The sequence below is a fragment of the Protopterus annectens genome, chromosome 1.part0 (genome assembly GCF_019279795.1).
Source record: "Protopterus annectens isolate FY-2018-M chromosome 1.part0, PAN1.0, whole genome shotgun sequence".
Taxonomy (NCBI): domain Eukaryota; kingdom Metazoa; phylum Chordata; order Ceratodontiformes; family Protopteridae; genus Protopterus; species Protopterus annectens.
In genome coordinates, this window is record NC_056725.1 from 1,057,829,293 (window position 1) to 1,057,847,782 (window position 18,490).

At 36.6% G+C, this 18,490-nt stretch overlaps 1 protein-coding gene across 1 annotated transcript in view; it reads right to left on the reverse strand.

Annotated features, from left to right (window-relative positions):
• LOC122799665 overlaps positions 1–18,490 on the reverse strand; it is a 1,990,791-nt gene that overhangs the window by 1,801,117 nt on the left and 171,184 nt on the right. The window contains exon 4 of the mRNA XM_044068913.1: positions 3,481–3,658. Within this exon, the coding sequence (XP_043924848.1) occupies positions 3,481–3,658 (178 nt within the window). The remainder of the gene's footprint in view (positions 1–3,480; positions 3,659–18,490) is intronic.

Here is an 18,490-nt window from a genome sequence, read left to right on the forward strand (position 1 = left end):
TGTAACCCCACCTCCACCTTAAATGCATCCGTCACTCCCAGTGCAGACCTCACCGCTGTCACACTACCCTCGTACATATCCTGTACCTCTCTTACATACTTCTCTGACACTCCTGACTTCCTCATACAATACCACAACTCCAGTTGGGTATTACGACCTTTGTAACTTCTGTATACATATGTATATGTATATATACATATATATATATGCATATGTATATATACATATATATATATATATATATATATATATATATATATATATATATATATATATATATACACACACACACACACACACACATATATTGATAGATATAAATATGTATATATGTATATACTTCCTCCAAGGTCCCACACCGACATGGAGAAAAGAGAACAAATGTATTTTCCTTTCCTCTAAGGTGGTGCACAGCCGATTGTAACACCAGTAATATAGTATAATTGGCCAGATGCACACAATGTCCCAAATTCTATATAGGCAAGACCAACCACCAGTTAAAAGTTAGAATCAGAGAACAGCTGTATTATACACGCATAGAGGATACTAGGAGTGCACTAGCCAAACACACTATACAGTTGGGTAAAGATCACACGTTCATATTCAATGTTATACAGGTTATACAACCAGATAATAGATTAGCAACTGTTAAGAACACTACTGAAAAAGCCAAACAGAAATGGATACTACGGCTGCAAGCAGACAAGAGTTTAAACTCACAGCATCGTTGAGGCCAAAATCCCTTTTTAAAAGATAGGAAGCTAGTACATTGATTTTATAGGTATTCAGTACTAAGTTGTGATAATATTTATGGTTATATTTAGCCATATGTTTTCATTTATTTTCACTTTTATTTTAATTTTTATTCGTATTTTCACGTTTATACAGTGTATAGACATAAATTATTTATGTGATATGTGTATATATGACAAGACTATGTATTTATGCAGTTTTACTGAAGTCTTAGCTGCAGCTTTAAGAATGAGATGTTGCCATGACGATATACATTAATTACATAATGAGTGGTGAGCTAAACAGTTTAAAGACATTGAGATGTTTATTATGTACTACAGTTTGAAGAAGCATGGTGGATCCATGCGAAAGTGCTTACTGACCAGTGTGATTTTATTTTTCGCTATTAAAGTACTTATTCGTCTTATACTATTTGCCTCATCCATTTTATTTTATTTTATTTTATATATATATATATATATATATATATATATATATATTCACATAATAGATAGATATATAGATATATATATATATATATATATATATATATATATATACTTCCTCCAAGGTCCCACTGACATGGAGAAAAGAGAACAAATGTATTTTCCTTTCCTCTAAGATGGTGCAACCTTGAAGGTAGTACATATTATATCTATATCTGTATCTGTACATGTAGCTATATCTGTCTATATAGACAGAGATAATGGGTTGGGTGCAGCCTATCTCTTTACTCACATTTTACAGTGTTGTTTATTTTAATGCTTAAATAGTGCTGGCCAGATGGAGTGATACAATAGGCAGATCAGTAAGTAGAGTCAATCATCAAGTTCAGGTCAAATTACTGACCTGAGAAATGGTAGATGACAATGTTCTCATTCACCATTCTCAAGACCAAACACCTGCAACAAACAAGTTTAGTCTGCAAGACCTGGTTGCCAGTGGCTGAAATGGTAACATTATAAGTGGAATCTGATGTGGATCACTAGAGGAAATACTTCACTTTGTCATTAACAAGTTCGCCAAAAAACATGCTGTCGAGTGTAGCTGAATGAAGTACCTTCACTGAAAGATACTCTGTACACATTGTAAACACTGTCTCTGTTCTTACTACAAACTCCACAAAATACAAAGAAACTTATTCTGTACGCCTCTATATATATCATTGTAAGTCTAAACTTTTGACTGTTATTATGCTTATAACACAAGGTCATTAATATAGACTCATCATAAGCAATGTATTGTTTGTTTGAGAAATGTATATTGAGACATTTACTCTCAAAATGACTCTTGACATCTATATCAAGAACATATAATATACTGGTTATAGTCAGAAAAAAAAAATCATAATTTTTTGACTTGCAAGAAGTGTCTGCCCTGATGTACCACAAATTACAAAAAAGGTGTAGGAGTACAAAGTCTTTTATAGGTTTTAAAGCTTTAACATACTTCGGCTGCCACAGAGATAGTGGCCAGAAGCAAAATGCACCCCTCATTAGTCAACAGCTTTAAAAGCTGTTAATCACATTTGTCTCTTTCTGTTCTTTTTATGAGTGTGTGTGTGTGTGTGTGTGTGTGTGTGTGTGTGTGTGTGTGCGCATATGTGTAAGTATGAGTGACAAAACAAAGTGTGCTAGCCAGCTTCTAGAGCTGACAAGTTTCTCCAATACAGTTCTGTGGTGGATGCAGTCTGTGTGGAGGTACAAGACAAAAATACTACATAATACCAAGCTTCAATGATGCATAACAAGGTTGTTATACACTTTTGTAATGGCACAAAAATGACAACATTTATCTTTCTTATGATTTCTTAGTGTAATCACAACACTCCATATATCCATTGCTGTCTTGCCTTTGTTTTTTCTGTGTTTTTTGGGCACTGTCTGAAATGGGACCCTTGGAATCAGCCTTCTACCCCAGTCATCTCAAAAAAAAAAAAAAAAATAAGGACTGAACTTTAACTGTACTATTCACTGGTCTGGCAAACTCGATGTTTATTACATTAGGGAGGTGGAGGGTCTCCCATTGCATGGTGAGGGGTGAGTGAAATGGCTCTGTCACCCAACTACAATACTTCAAATCAGTAATCTTCCATGTTCAATAAAGTTTTTGTTTGTTCAGTTGGTCTCTACCAAATAGACTCAGTTGTCAAATAAATATACCCAATCCATCAGGAAACTACATATAGATGAGCACACATAAGCTAAAACAACTAAAATTCAAAATCCCTGTGGGATAGATGTAGGATAATGTGCTCTACTGCATACCCTTAACTTAATGTCACAACCAAGAGTTCCAATAATCCTAAAAAAAACATTTTCTGAGATCAAATGATGAACTTCCAAACATAAACTTGCTTTCAATCACTTAGGTTCATAGGTTGGTACTAGGCTATCAGCCCTAGGGCCTATACAAGCCTAGCCATAACAATTCCCTGGCAATTTCTTCCCACATTATTTACTTTCCTGGACTTTATTTTCAGACGTAGGTATTGCTTAAGCATGTGATAAAGCAGAACAGTTTTATGTCCATGCAGTAGCTGCAGCATTCCAGCTAGAAACTCTTAAAATATAAGAATGCTGTCTCAAACTTCTTCTGTTTCTCCTCCTCTTCTCATTTCTAGATACAATCTAGAACCACGTGTGACACTGAATAATGAGGGAAGTTGACCACCTAAAGTAATAGAACAAGAAGAAATTTAAACAAAACACTGCATGGCTGATGCAGAATGTGTGTGCTATTTCTTACCAGCTGATTCTGAGATACTAGAGAATGCAGTACTGGGGTGCATGGAGATATGGGTGAAGGACATAGAAGTTTCTGCCACCGAAACAATGCTGCTTTCATCTCCCCCTTTCTGGACATCCTCATGTAGTCCTTGTATGCTCACCTTCATCCGATCAGTGAGTGGCAAGTATTGGAGCACCTGAAAAGTCATAAGCTTATCAGTCATCAAGTCAAGCAAACTACAGTTCCAGCAGTAAGGTTACACTAAGTTTACATATAGTGTACACTTTATTGTAACCTTTATGAATCTGGTCTAATATTTAATACTTATGTCAGCATATAAAATATTCGGCATACATCAGTACCACTTCATTAAGCAACTTCAGATGCCTTATACACAGGTGTGTGTGTGTGTGTGTGTGTGTGTGTGTGTGTGTGTGTGTGTGTGTGTGTGTGTGTGTGTGTGTGTGTGTGTGTGTGTGTGGGTTCCCTAGCATTAGTTGATTTTAGCTAAAATCATTGTCTATATCACCAACACACTTTGGTCAACTTTACAGATGGTTGGTAGTTGTGCAAGAATGGGGGATTGTCTATTTATGCCCTTTCCCTGGAAATTGATCTCAAAATTGGAATAAGTAAGTCACATGTGGTGTAGGGGGTGCAAGGGGACACTATTTATTAGAGTAGTATGCCACCACTTGTTTGCCAGTGATAGCCTGTCAATGTTACCGAAGTCAACATAGCAGCCATTCAACGGTTGCTAGTATATCTATCTACACACACACACACACACACACACACACACACACACACACACACACACACACACACACACACACACAGACACACAGACAGACAGACACACACACACACACAGACAGGCACACACACAGACAGGCACACACACAGACAGGCACACACAGACACAGGCACACACAGACACAGGCACACACAGACACACACACACACACACACACACACACACACACACACACACACACACACACACACACACACACACACACACACACACCCATGAATCACGATACCCACTCCACCTACCTAGACCTACTTGAATCTAAAAGATTCAACCTCGCACACTGATTCTGGATGACTTCGGTTATCCATCCATAAACTAGAAAAATTATTCGAGCCAAAACCCATTTGCTCACAGATTTTTAGACTTAGTCAGCTCTAATGCTCTGGACCAGCTAGTAATCACCCCCACAAGAGGTAAGACTATCTTGGACTTGGTACTGACAAACTTGGGCAAACACTGCAGTACTCTTACAGTGTCACCTTCCCTAGTGAAATCCAGCTACCAAGCAGTCACCTTCATAGTCAGTGTCACCCCTCCCCCCCATCTGCATGCAGACGAAAAAACTTTTCTAAAACTGACTATAACCATCTACAGGCAGGCATAAGGAGCTTTGTAACTTCTACCTCAACTGAGGTTACAGGCACCTATGCAGAGACTAACACCAGCGTGCTATACAAGCACCTATACAGCTGCATAAATTCAGCTATATCAGACAGAACTAAAACAACCTTCTCAAGGAGAAGCAAACCTGTCTGGTGGACTTTACAATAAAAGAAAAAGCTACTATCCAAGAGCAGGAAGGGGAGAGCATCAAATTGGAAGTTAACGCACCTTAACCTAAACAAACAAATAAGGGCACTCGTAACATCTTTCAAAGCTGATAAGAGTCCAAACTGGCCTCCTCAACTAAAGACAATCATAAGCCCTTCTTTAGTTATGTCCATAACCTTAACAGCAAGCAACAGCTCTGTACAGAACTCATAGTCAATGGCACTATGTACACTAAAGCCAAGGACATAGCTAACGTACTTGCAGACAGGTTTAGTGAAATCTTCATCCTGCTATCTCACCCCCCCCCGACAGTTAATCAAGACCTCTTAAACACCAGCTCCCCACAAAGTATGTCCAATGAGCAGATCCTAAATGCCTTTTCAAAGACAAAAGATATGGCCTCAATGGGACCAGACAATATCCCTGGCTGAATCTTACATTGCCTCAAGCAAGAACTTGCAACACCTTTAGGCACCTTTTTCAACCACAGCTTAAGTACTGGACACGTAACTACCGAATGGAGGATGGCTACCATCATTCTATTATGCAAAGGTGGTGCAACCACAAACATAGGTAACTATCGGCCCATTAGCCTTATCAGCCTGATATGCAAAGCCATGGAATGCGTAAACATGGACCTCATAAACCATGACATTGGCAGCCTCCAGGCACTTGACCCTATTCAGTTTGGATTTGTCAAAGGGAGATTATGCCTGCTAAATTTGGTGGACCTTTTCGAGACAGTCACCAAGGCCCTGGATGAGAGAAAAGAGATGCACAAAGCATAGCTTGACCGGGCCAAAGCTTTCGATACTTTTCCCCACTCAGATATAGTTGACAAGCTTATCCAGCTAGGCATCAACTCATACATCATTAGATGGGTTGCCACCTGGATCACTGATAGAACCCATACAGTTAAAATAGGGAATTCCACCTCAAATAGTAGACCTGTAACTAGTGGTGTCCCTCAGGGCTCAGTCTTGGGGCCCCTGCTTTTTGCAATATATTTTTCTGATGTCCAGGCAAAAACCAAGGGTCTATGGCTGAACAAATTTAAAGATGACTGCAAGTTGGGAGCGGTCATAAACACCCCAAATGTTGTTAATATTCTCCAGGGGGTCTATATCATATATTCGAAATTCCAAAATATCGAACACCATATGTTCGAACTTGGAATTTCAAATATTGAAAACCTTGAATGCTCAGATTAGCAAATTTTTTCCAAGGGAAAATATTTGCTGTTCCGAGAAACATACACACAACACAAGCACAACAAAATAAATAAACCACACACATACAATTAACAAAACCCAACCCCACACGTAAACCATACATACATTACTAACTATCCACTTACCTTAACCCACACCCTAACCCTAAGGTCTGTAACTATCGCACACATACCCTACAAAACTATACACAAACAAAGCAATTAATACACACACATACATTTAACAAAACCCAACCCTACACTACACCATACATACATTACTAACTATCCACTTACCTTAAACTGCACCCTAACCCCCAAGGTCCGTAACTTTCGCACCACAGTGGCGGAAATAGAGAAGCCACAGAATGGCCCACCGAAATCTTGCCCTAGGTAAGATTTTGATGTTCTGGGGCTTTGTTATTTTCATCATTCTATATTGTGAGTTCGATGTTTTAACGTTCGACGTTTTACTTCTTCGAAGTTTTGACATAGACCCTCTCCAGGAGGGTCTCTCCCAAATAATTGATTGGTGCCTGAAACATGGCCTCAAACTCAATGCCAAAAAGTGTACTGTAGTCCCCTTTGGCAAGAATGAAGCCCTGCAAAGTACCACATCAACAACAACATCCTAAACATGGACTCAGCATCAAGGGATCTGGGCACCATGATAGACAGCAATCTAACATTTGATCAGCATGTAGCCTCAGTAGTGCATAGGGCATACTACATGGCTCATCTCATAAATAAAGGCATAGCATCCAGGAAAAAAGAGGTCATTACCTCACTGTACTCTACCCTTATCAAGCCAATTATTGAGTACAATGCCCCCTTTGGTATGTACATCACTAGGCAGTTGCAGCAGCTGGAAGAACCACAGAGGCTCCTGACTAGAAGAATCCAGGGTCTCCAACACCTATCCTATGTGGACAGGCTGAAGTCTCTCTCACTCTACTCAGTCTCATATAGACTACTCAGAGGGGACCGCTATCTTGCTTTTAGGGCCATCTTGCATCCTGTCCTTTTGGAAATGCTGCATATCGGCATATCTAATACCACATGTGTAACGTGCACCTGGGACCTAAACTTAGGCTGCGACATTAACAGAACCTGCTGGCGTGACAGATTTGTGCCCCAGAGACTCCCCCATCTGTGGAACAGACTCCCTCTTCATGTAAACCAGAGCACTTCATTGTCCTCATTTAAGCGTAACCTGGATGGCTGGATGGGAAATAGAAAATTTACTCAGGATATGAACCAAACTGAAGCAAATGACGTCAGGTAACCAGATATTCCAAAAACCACACCAATCAGTAGTTCAAACACTGATGGAGTTTTTCTGAAAGCTTTGTTGGAATTAAAAAAGTAAACATTTCTACTGATTGGTGTGGTTTTTCAAATAGAAAATTTACCCCTGGGATCCCACCTGTGTCCATGTTTGACAGGGGGAACAGATGCTGACTTTGGAAACATGGTATAAATTCTTGGCTAGGCTTGAGAGGGCCTCGTGGACAGTAGCCTAGTAACCTCCTATGATCCTATATGTATCTGTGTGTGTGTGTGTATGTATATATATATATATATATATATATATATATATATATATATATATATATATATATATATATATGGTTTACATCCAAATGGTCGCACAGCCAAAGGTCGATCTGGCGGAATTCCAAACCAAACTGTCAAATCTCATTCACGCGAATGTGCAGAATGTCATGCACAACACTGAATTCGAATTTCGCGATCGCACACCTGCCGCAACAAGTGCTACCATGAATCGAGAGGGGTGTATAGTAGTCTGGCAGGTGTTCAGTAGTCTTGGGTTCGACATCCGTAGCTTCAACATTCCGCGGTCCTGGCATTCTGCAGTCAGCATTTTCTCGTTCGACCACTGGCCATACGCGCAAATGCATGTACACCGATATAGATATAGATGTATAGTAATATACATATATATACTCCTACAAATATTTACAACATGAACACATATGCACACACTATCCTTGTTCAATGAAAACACAAATCAACAATTAAACAGAGACACCCAGCCTAATTAAACCTCCTCTACATTCAGAATGAAATATACAAATCAGCAGCAATAAAGCAGGCAATAACTTAATTTTAGACAAAGCTACTCTGTCATCTACTCACTGTTTCTATAGTCTGTCAGTTGAGGAAATCTTCTTTCCATATTTCATATTCTCACTGACTCATATAGCCAGCACTCAAACACTGGGGCCTCTAGTTTCAGGCTTGAAAATGTCTTACTCATGTAACCCTGACAACCACTGTGAAATAAACTGTGGGATTAATGCACACTTAGATTGAATAAAATGCTCTCTTCTTTGTATCTGTCAGAAAGATGTGCATAATACAAAAGATCTTGAAAACATTCATACAGTTCACTGCATAATACAATAACTGCAGTTTAGCTACCATTGGTCCAAGTATATCACTTCACCTGTATATTTCTGCCTAAATGGTCTAAACCATGGTCAACTGTGACTTCATTCTTAATGTGGCAGCAGCTATTTGTTTCTTCAAGTCAGTCCTTTTGAAGGACTCAAACATACTGCAACTGTGTTTTTTTTCTACCAATATAATTCCATCTCCTTTTCAGCTTATAACCTGGTCAGCATTTCTTGAACCCCTGTAGAAAAACTGTGCTCTTCAAATAGAGTCAGCAAAGTATTCTGCATTTCTTTTTCCAAGTTATTGTCAATTGTAAGGTCTCCCATCTTGTTCAGAAATCAGCACTGTATGACCAAATTAAAGGATTTTTGTATATTTAATTTTTATTTGATTCCACAATACATTTCCCACATAAAGATAATTTATTTTTAATTTAGATCACTTTGTTTACTGGAATAAACTAGAATAAACTGACTGAGCACAGAGATACCATTTCCAGGGAGAAAAATATCTAGTACAATATGAAAGAAAGGCAATAAAAACATTCAAATACAGTTTACTATTTGAAAATTGAAAAAAACAGATGGTCAAAATTAATAATTACAGTCTGTCACTCCATAAAAGTTTAACTCAGTCATTGGGATGGAACACAATGTTGTAATAAAACTATATTTATAGTTTCTTGTATAATGGCTCCCCATTGTAAAATATCCATGTTTAATGAATTTTTGGAGTATATTAATACCACTGTAGATACCACTGTAGATTTTTTTAATTTTCTTCCCACTTTGACGAGTGTAGGATTTCATTCTTAGATGCAGAGATTGGGAAGGATATTCCAAATAAATGCTTCTACTCCACTATTTTTCGGAAACCAACTTTCTCCCAGATATCAAAAAAGGCAGTGGTCAAAGGACAGTTGGTGCGTATGGCCAGAATGATGTCCAATTTAGACAGGTTTTATGTTGAAAGTAGAAAAGTACTCTACATGTTTCAAAGAAGAGGTTATCCTGAACCTTTTCTTAAAGAACTATATAATGAAGTAGTGGCCAAAAGAATTAATGGCTTCTATACCCCCATTTTAGGCAAATTACAATCAGATAATGAAAATATAGATATTTTACAACAGGGGAACCATTATGCAAGCAACTATAAAAATAGTTTTATTACAACATTCACTGTGGCTAGTCACTGTATTCATGAATGCTTATGCAAAAGCTGGGAGATTCTTTTAAAGGATGCTGATTTAATGCAGAAATAAGGTGATAGACCTACAGTAGTATATAAAAAAGGAAAATCATTCAAGAATATTTTGGAAAAGAGGTATACTCATCAGTATACAGGCAAGGCCAGTGCAAGAAAATGTGGTCATTGTTCTTCCTGCCATTATATCAACAGTAGTGTGAGTTTCAATATTAATAATTGTGTATATTATGTAAAGGGCAGTTTTTCCTGTAATACTTCAGATATTGTTTATTTAGCCCAATGTAATTTATGTACTGCATTGTTATATAGGAAAGAGTAGTAGGCAGTTCAAAAGATGGGTGTACAAACATATTTTAGATATCAGAAACAAAAAAACTTGAATGCTTTATATAGACAAATAGAGAAAAATGTAGATCATACTTTAAATTTTTTAATAATTGAGCTGGTTAAAAAGGATTCCCATGGGGTGTATTATTGATGAATACTTATATAAAACTGAATTGAAATGGCAGTTGTTGTTAAATGCCTGTAATTACCCTGGACTCAATGATTCCTGTTCTATTAGTTCATTGCTAAAATTGAAATTTTATGGTATGTATTTGAAATCATATTTTATGGTATGATTGGTTTTAATAGACATGTTTTTAACCTTATTGGTTTGTTTTTGACATGTGATGTTTAAGGGGTATAAATGGGTGTGGTTTCTATTCATTTGTGGTTCTGATGAAGTTCACATTTAAGTATATCAACTCAAATAACAAAAGGCTAAAAAAGTGGAAAAAGCTTTAAATAGCAATTCAGATAAACTGATAAAACTGCAAAATCAGAGGACAAAATGAAGAAAATGCTGGCTGAGTATGAGACTGCTCAAGAAGAGCTCTTTTAAAAAATGGTAGAGTTAGAGGACAGAGCACCAGAGAAAACCTGAGATTTTCTGCTTTACTAGACAAATTGGAACGAGAAGACAGTATTAATTTTATGAAAGCATAAATAAGTAACTGGACTGGTATTCCACAGCAGGATTTGTTAACTGAAAGGGCACACTGTGTGTATGCTCCAAATCTGACCACAAGAAAGCAGCCAAGACCTGTATTAGTAAAGATGTAATCTTATTAATACTACTTACTTTAGCAGAAAGAGTTCATCCTGACAACGCTGTGGCAGAAGGGTAAACTATTAAAAATTGGATGCAGCAGAATGTTTGTGGAAAATGGTTATTCACTGTGCACCATACAGTAGAGAAGCAAATTTATCCCAGCAATCAAGGAGTGTTTGGAGACAGGTGTGAGATTCATGCTGCTGTATCCAGCTGTCTTCAGAACTTTTTTTTCTGGAAAATCAAAGTCATTTTAATGCACAACAGGCTAAGGGAAAATACAAAAGTCTGTTCAACTAGGGGTTTGCCATCAAACATGAGGGGACTCTGCTTCTCATTCTTCTGATGGTAAGGCTAATATAAAGACTTTACCAGTGAATCATTTTCCAATGTTTCAAAGAAAAATGCTTGAGACACAGAAAAATGTGTAGAAGATGACTAGAAAAATCAGGAGTACTTTGGACTTAAACCAGAGTCTGGGGTTGGGAGCTAAAGAAGAATAGGCAGAAGGCCAGCAACACTGAAAATGATGAATAAATGTGAGACTATACAACATCAATGGCATTTGTGAATATAGCTTTACAAGAAAAAATGTCTGAGAAAGATTGGCTTTTTGTTGACTTTGCTAAATTTGTTAATGGACTGACTGGCATATGCCCCACTTCATATCATTAACATTTAAAAGGAGACTAAAAGGAAAAAAGAGGGAGAAAGAGGGGGTAAAAGTAACTGTATGCAAAACAATTGTTCTTAACAGTATTTGTATAAAACATTTTGTGCTGTAAATTGCATGTGATATAGTAAAGTATTTCAGTGATTATTGTAAGTGATACAGATACTAAAATAAACAGGTGCTATTTTCTTCTTGCTTTTAAATTTTTAAGAAATTTAAGTATTATAATGTAAAAAGAGAACAAAGACAGGACAAAAGCACATTTTAAGTCTATAGTGGGCTGCTGTGGTGGGGAACAGGGTGTAAACGTGCACTGATTATAATATATGTACAATCAAAATGCTTTGTTATACGTTTGCATAGGTAAATGTCTGAATTAATGCCCTTGACTTATTCCAATGGCAAGCTTCTTGTGAATACAAGTGGGTTTTAAAAAATGGGAGACCACAATGTAACAAATAGTTTTCTTTCAGCAAATAAACATTTAGCGCCACTTGAGAAATATGGAGCTGACAGCAGCTCTACATTTTCATCTTATGTTTCCATGGAGACAAGCTATCTAAAGGTGAAGGCAATAAATCATGAGATCTGGACATTGTTTACTGAGAGGAATGTAAAATTAAAAAGTATAAGGGCAAGGAGCTCAGTAAAATAAATAAGAGATAGAATTTCTGGTAACTAAATAATGTATTTACTAGAATAATGTATAATTTAGTTTTATTTAAAAATAGACAGTGCACCTTTTTATAAGGCTTAAAGTTAACATTTTCTGAAAACATACAAGTTGTTTTTCACATATGGGAATCAAATAAAGACAAGACAAGAACAGACAGCAATTAGTGTAAATCGGAGCACAAGCTGTAACATGCATCTTAACATACATAACCTTCATTTTAGGTTTTGTTTTGTCTGTGTGTGCAACTATAGATTTGGAACAATTGCTCCTATCAGGTGGGCTGAACTTCATTATTTGAAGACGTACATAGTTCTGTTTATTTAAGTTAATAGGTTCTTGAGGGTTCTGGGGTGTATTTGGTTTTTTTGGTTGTTGGTTTTCATTAAAACATAAACATCTTGTAAAATGTGACATAGGTTCAAATAGAGATGACAAGAAACAACTGTATAAAAGATCAACCTGGCAAATATTAGTGAGTGTATGGAACATAAAAGCCAGAAATAAACATTTAAAAAAGCTGTCATTTTTAATAAGTGGGAATAATAACTTCTCATAATACTGGCACCACAAAACATATTAGTTTGGAATGTGACTGGCCTCACAGGTATACACAAAAAGGAAAGAGAATTACATTAAGAAATGCATAGTGCAAATAGCAATGCTACAGGAGACACAATTGGAAAGAAATGAGCATGTGATTTGATAAAGAAAGTTTTTTAGGTGGGATATTCAGTAGAGAATCTGGGACAAAGAGGAAATAATCAGCTTTCAGCAGGGAATATTACATATATGCGGTGACTGGAACCTGATTTACAGCAGTGAGACTGTATCTGTGGTACCTAAAATGGGAAATGTAACATAAGAGGGTAGATTTCTGAAGAAATTTATGAAAATATTTGGTATGGAAAATGTGAATTCAATACCAGGAACTCATTCAGAATTTACAAATTATTCCCCACGGTACAATAACTGGACTAGACTAGACAGAAATTATATTTCACATAAACATGTCCATTTTATTGAAAGCTTTGGCACACATCCAATAACTATTTCAGATTATGCGGGAAAAATTATGGATAATGAAGTGCAAATGAGACACTTATGCTTTCCCACCTATCTGTTAAAAAGAGGAATTTAGGGAATGGGTAGCGGAAATTATTCAACGGTTATTAGGGAAGATAGAAATTTCTTCTGAAGTTATAGCTAGTGAGGGGGATAAAATGAAAGTGGATTTTAAAACTAGAGTAGAAATAAAAGAAAAGGAGATAAAGTGAAGAAGTAACAAGAATTATGTATAGAGGCTGGCAAAGGTTAAAGTATTGCAGAATAAGGGAGATGTCACAGAACAAGAAGAGGTGCAAATACAGAGTGTTAAAGAGAAAACAAAGAAGTATCTGGATAGTATGCACGGGTTTAGATTGATTGCTGTTAAGCAACTATTTTTTGATAAAAGAGCATAGAAAATCTTTAACATAATGATTTAAGCAACGGAAAGTAGAAATGGTTGCTGCTAAACTTATGGATCCTATAACAAGAAAAATAAGCAAAAGTACTGCAAAGATATTAGAGATATTTCAGAAAATTTATAAAAATTTGTATAAAGCAAAGGAATGTGAAAATCAAGAAAAAGCACAAATGGAAAATATTTATGGAAGGCTTAGGATTGCCAAAGTCAGAGGTAGATGAGGCTCAACAATTAACAGTTAAGATAGGAAGAGATGAGATAAAAACAGTGATGTATAATCAGTCTGCAGGAAAGTCTTCAGGAATAGATGGCATTCCTGTAAATGTTTAGAAGGTAGGAGGGAAGAAAGTGATTAAGATCTGGAAGGTTTTGTCTAATAGTATTTTAAAAGGAGGGAAAGCACCAACATCCTGGAAGAAAGCTGTAATGGCTGTAATAACTCAAGATAGTAAAGACCCATCACACTCAGCTTCATATAGATCCATTTCAATTTTTAAATCATGGTTAAAAGTGTTTATGTCTGTTATAGCTAAAAAATGGCAAAGGTGTTGTCAAAATTGATGGACATTGATCAATGTGTCTTTGTGGAGAGGAGACAAACGTTTGACAACATTAATAGAACAATAATGATCCAGACAGAAGCAAAATGTAGGAAAATATTGCTATTAATGTTGGGTTTTGCTACAGAGAAAGCATTTGACAGAGTAAGCTAGGATTTTACAAGTAGGGCAATGGAAGCTTGTGCATTCCCTGATACAATACTAAGGTTACTTATGAGGAGATATGAGCGATCAGAAACAAAAATTAAAGTGTGAGGGTTCCTCTCTGATAACTTGTGTCTGAACAGAGGAATCAGGCAGGGTGTTCTCAGTCTCCTTTGTTACTTGCATTATATTTAAAGCCACTGGCAAAGAAAATAAGGAACTTAGAAAGTCAAGGATATAACTGGTAAAGTAACTGAGAAAAGTCGGCTTTATTTGGAAACATTATTTTGTACCTGATAAAACTAGAAAAGGACATCTTAATGTTGTGGAACATTCCAAGACAGTTCAAGCCTTTTCAGAATATAAAATGAATGAAGAAAAAATAAAGGCTATAGCTATAAACTATGTACAAACACATGAATTGGTTCAGCAATACCCGTATTTATAGGGGCATGATAAAATTAAGTATTTAGGAGTATGGGTTAAAAAGGATTCTGTTGTGGCAGCTAAGAATGAAGAGACTAAACAAAACCAAAGAGAATACAAAAACTGAGAAGCTGGAAGCTCTTGTTTATGGATATGGATAGAAGTAGTGAAAAATGTTTTTGGTCCCTTGGGTTTTATATACAGGTCAGGCATATTTTTATTAACTAGAGGAGAGGTTGTGGGTTGTACTTAATAAAGAGTTGAAGGATTTTATCTGGGAGGGGAAGAGGGCAAGGGTCAAGTGGAATAAGTTGATCCTTCCAATAAAACAAGGTGGTTTAGGATTACCTGATTTGAATGGATATTTCAGAGCTACACAGTTAAAGCACATATGCATAACACAAGCAAAAAGCTATAATTCAAAGGGGGAAGGGATGATAATGAAGCAGAGGGAAATTCAAGAAACAAGGCAGAGTGTGGGATTTTGGATGCAGATCCTTAAGGAGAATAGCAACAGAAATACAGAATATTATATCCGTAAGGTAACAGAAAGTACTGAAGGAACAAGGCAAACATGAGAACAGAGAAAGGAGATTCTGCCAGCAGGGATGACTGCAATTAGAGGTAAAGAGAGTAGGCAAGAGGCAGATGGAATTTACTAGAGAAAACTAGCAAAGCAAACAAGGCATTGGGATCAAATAATTAGAGAAAGAAAAGCAAAAGAGTGGGCAGAGGCCAAAAAGACATTTGGTCTGTAGACTAGAGACTGCCTTCCCTATTAGGGATTGCTATTAAAAAATGGATAATTAGTAGGGGACAAAAAAATGTTGCACAATACCTATAGGAAGTGATCAGAGGAGGTTAGCGAAGACTGGAAGAAAGACTGGCTAAGCAGTTCACAAGGAAATAATGGTATGACATGTATTGCTCCCAGATATGTCACAAAGTCCAGAATATTTAGGATTTTTGTTTTGAGGTATATGCATTGGTATTTTTTATACCCAAAGAGAACTCCAATTAATTTTTTATCAGGTAGATGGCAAATGTTGAAGGTGTGATGGGGAAAAAAGAGGCAACTGTTTTAGGAATGTAATTAGATGGCAGACTTTAAAAATTCCCTACTGACTACTTGGTCAGAAATATTGGTTGAACAAATGGGTATAACTAAGGAAATTTTTTTTGAGCTGGGATATAAGATCTAAATTGCTTAGACATAGTAAAGCCTTGTTACGTTTAAGTCTGGTGGCTGCCAAAAAGCAATTACTACAAAGTGGAAACCAAAGTCTAAACCAACTGTATTTTAATTAGTTAATATTGCAACAGAGATAAAAGAACTGGAAGAGGGATCATTAGAAAAGGGTAGGAACAAATTACATAGAAAAAAATGGAAATTGTGGAAACAATACCTGCAGAATAATGTTTTAGAGGAGTAGTGAGGTTTAATGGAAGGCAGAAATTGATTGCTATATGAAATGTTGGATTGATAAGTGTATAGAAGAATATATGTGATGTATAATGTTTGCAACTGTGAACATGCTAACATGGTTTGTTTTCTTTTATATAAATGTATGTTTGCCTATGCCTTAAATGATAATCCAATAAGGTGTTAAAAAAGAATATTTGCTCAGGGTTTCCTTCAATATTCTCACTTCTAAGCCATATTCTTATGTCTATAACTCTTAGTTCCTATATTCTATACTACAAATCCTCTTCTGTTGTAACTAATTAAAAACTCCAATGTCAGTCACATATGCAGAGGAGGGCCATTTTCATGTCTTTGTACAGAAAGATCCACCAAATTGTCCTTATCTTCATCTCTCTCTTCATGTGTTTCATTACATTACATTATACAACCAAGTTGATCTGGCAAGCCCTAATGTACAAAACACAGTGCTGGTGGAAATCCATGACATTATGTATGGGTTTTAAACTCTCAAAAAAACACACTGGTTGATTGGCACACTAAACTGCCCATATACATGTTGCACTTACCATTGACATTTGGCTTAGATCATGGTTAAAGGGAGTTAAATAATGACCGGTTAATATGTCCCCTTAACAAATATATAAAATACAAGAAATAAGAAACACTGACAGCAATTTCTTAAGTATGATTTCCACCAATACCCCAATAATAGATGCTAATTTATCACTGTATACTTCCTTGGTTCCTTTCTAGGTCCACCCTTTAAACTATCTAAGAACTTTCCCTAATCTATAAACTTGAGGGTATAACTGGAATCACAAGATATGAGATGATCAAACATGTAAAACCTCTTTTGAGATACAGTGCGTCTCTGTGTTAGGACTGCAAGTAGTATCTTATATACATAAGCATATGTTATCACTCTGGTCTGCCTTAGACTTCTACGAATGAAGAGTCCTTAAAGCGGAGTGCATTTTCAGGTCCCCAGCACACATCCATTTTATTCTAGAAGAAAGTAATAAACTGTGCCCCATTACTTTTTTATGAGTTTATACCACAGTCTTGGAATATTCCCTGCAATAAACTGATATCTCTTTTTGGCATGACTGATTCTAGTACTAGAGTTACAGAACATTATATCACACTGATGTGTCTACGTAGTTCTATGTAACAGACAATCTCTCTCATAAATGTGTACTCAACACTATATATATTTAATATGTGCAGCCACTCAACGTAACTCAGATCACAGATGCAGTTAGTTTTGTAAAACTCTCTGAACAGATTACATTTTATTTATATCTTCAAAGTATCCACACAAAACTGAGCAATGCTCTCAATAAATTGTTTAATTATCATACAGGAAAGCACTAAAACCAAGGTGCAGCCATAAACACCCATAAAATGTTTTAAATATTAGGCCAGATTACAGTGCTTTGACCAGTGTAATCAATGCCCTTTTCTATATCTTAAAGTGTTGATTGTCTCTACTGCTTCAAAAAAGAAGAAAAGAAAAAAATGGACTGCAGTCCAAAGAAAAAAAAGAAGTTATGTTCTTACCATAACGTTCCATCTGTGTTGTTCATCTTCATTCATTCATTACTGATGGGTGTTGGTTCCGTCCTCCGAACCAAGTCAGCCTTGTAACAAGCTCGAGCCAGCCAAAAAACTCTCGAGCTAAGCTTTTACCCACAATGCCCTTCTCCCTGTTACCACATATCAAGTTTCCCCGTAATAAGTAAAGCAGAGTCTGTCTCACAGCAGAAACCCTAAAGTAGGAGTAGGACCCAATTCGATCCCCCAGGATCCTCTGGAGGGGGAAGGAGGGTGAGACGTAATGAACGAATGAAGATGAACAACGCAAATGGAACGTTATGGTAAGAACATAACTTCTTTATCTAATGTTGTTAATCTTCATGCATTCCTTACTGATGGGACACAGTCCCTAGCTACCTTTAGTCCTGGGAGGCCCTTATGGAAGGATGTTCCTGAGTACCACTGAACCAAAAGATGCTCTTCCCCTGGAGGCCAAATCCAATTTGTAATGAGTGATAAAGGTATGAGGGGTAGCCCAAGTTGCAGCTGCACAAATATCATTCAATGAAGCCTTTCCATGAAAAGCAACAGAAGTTGCTAC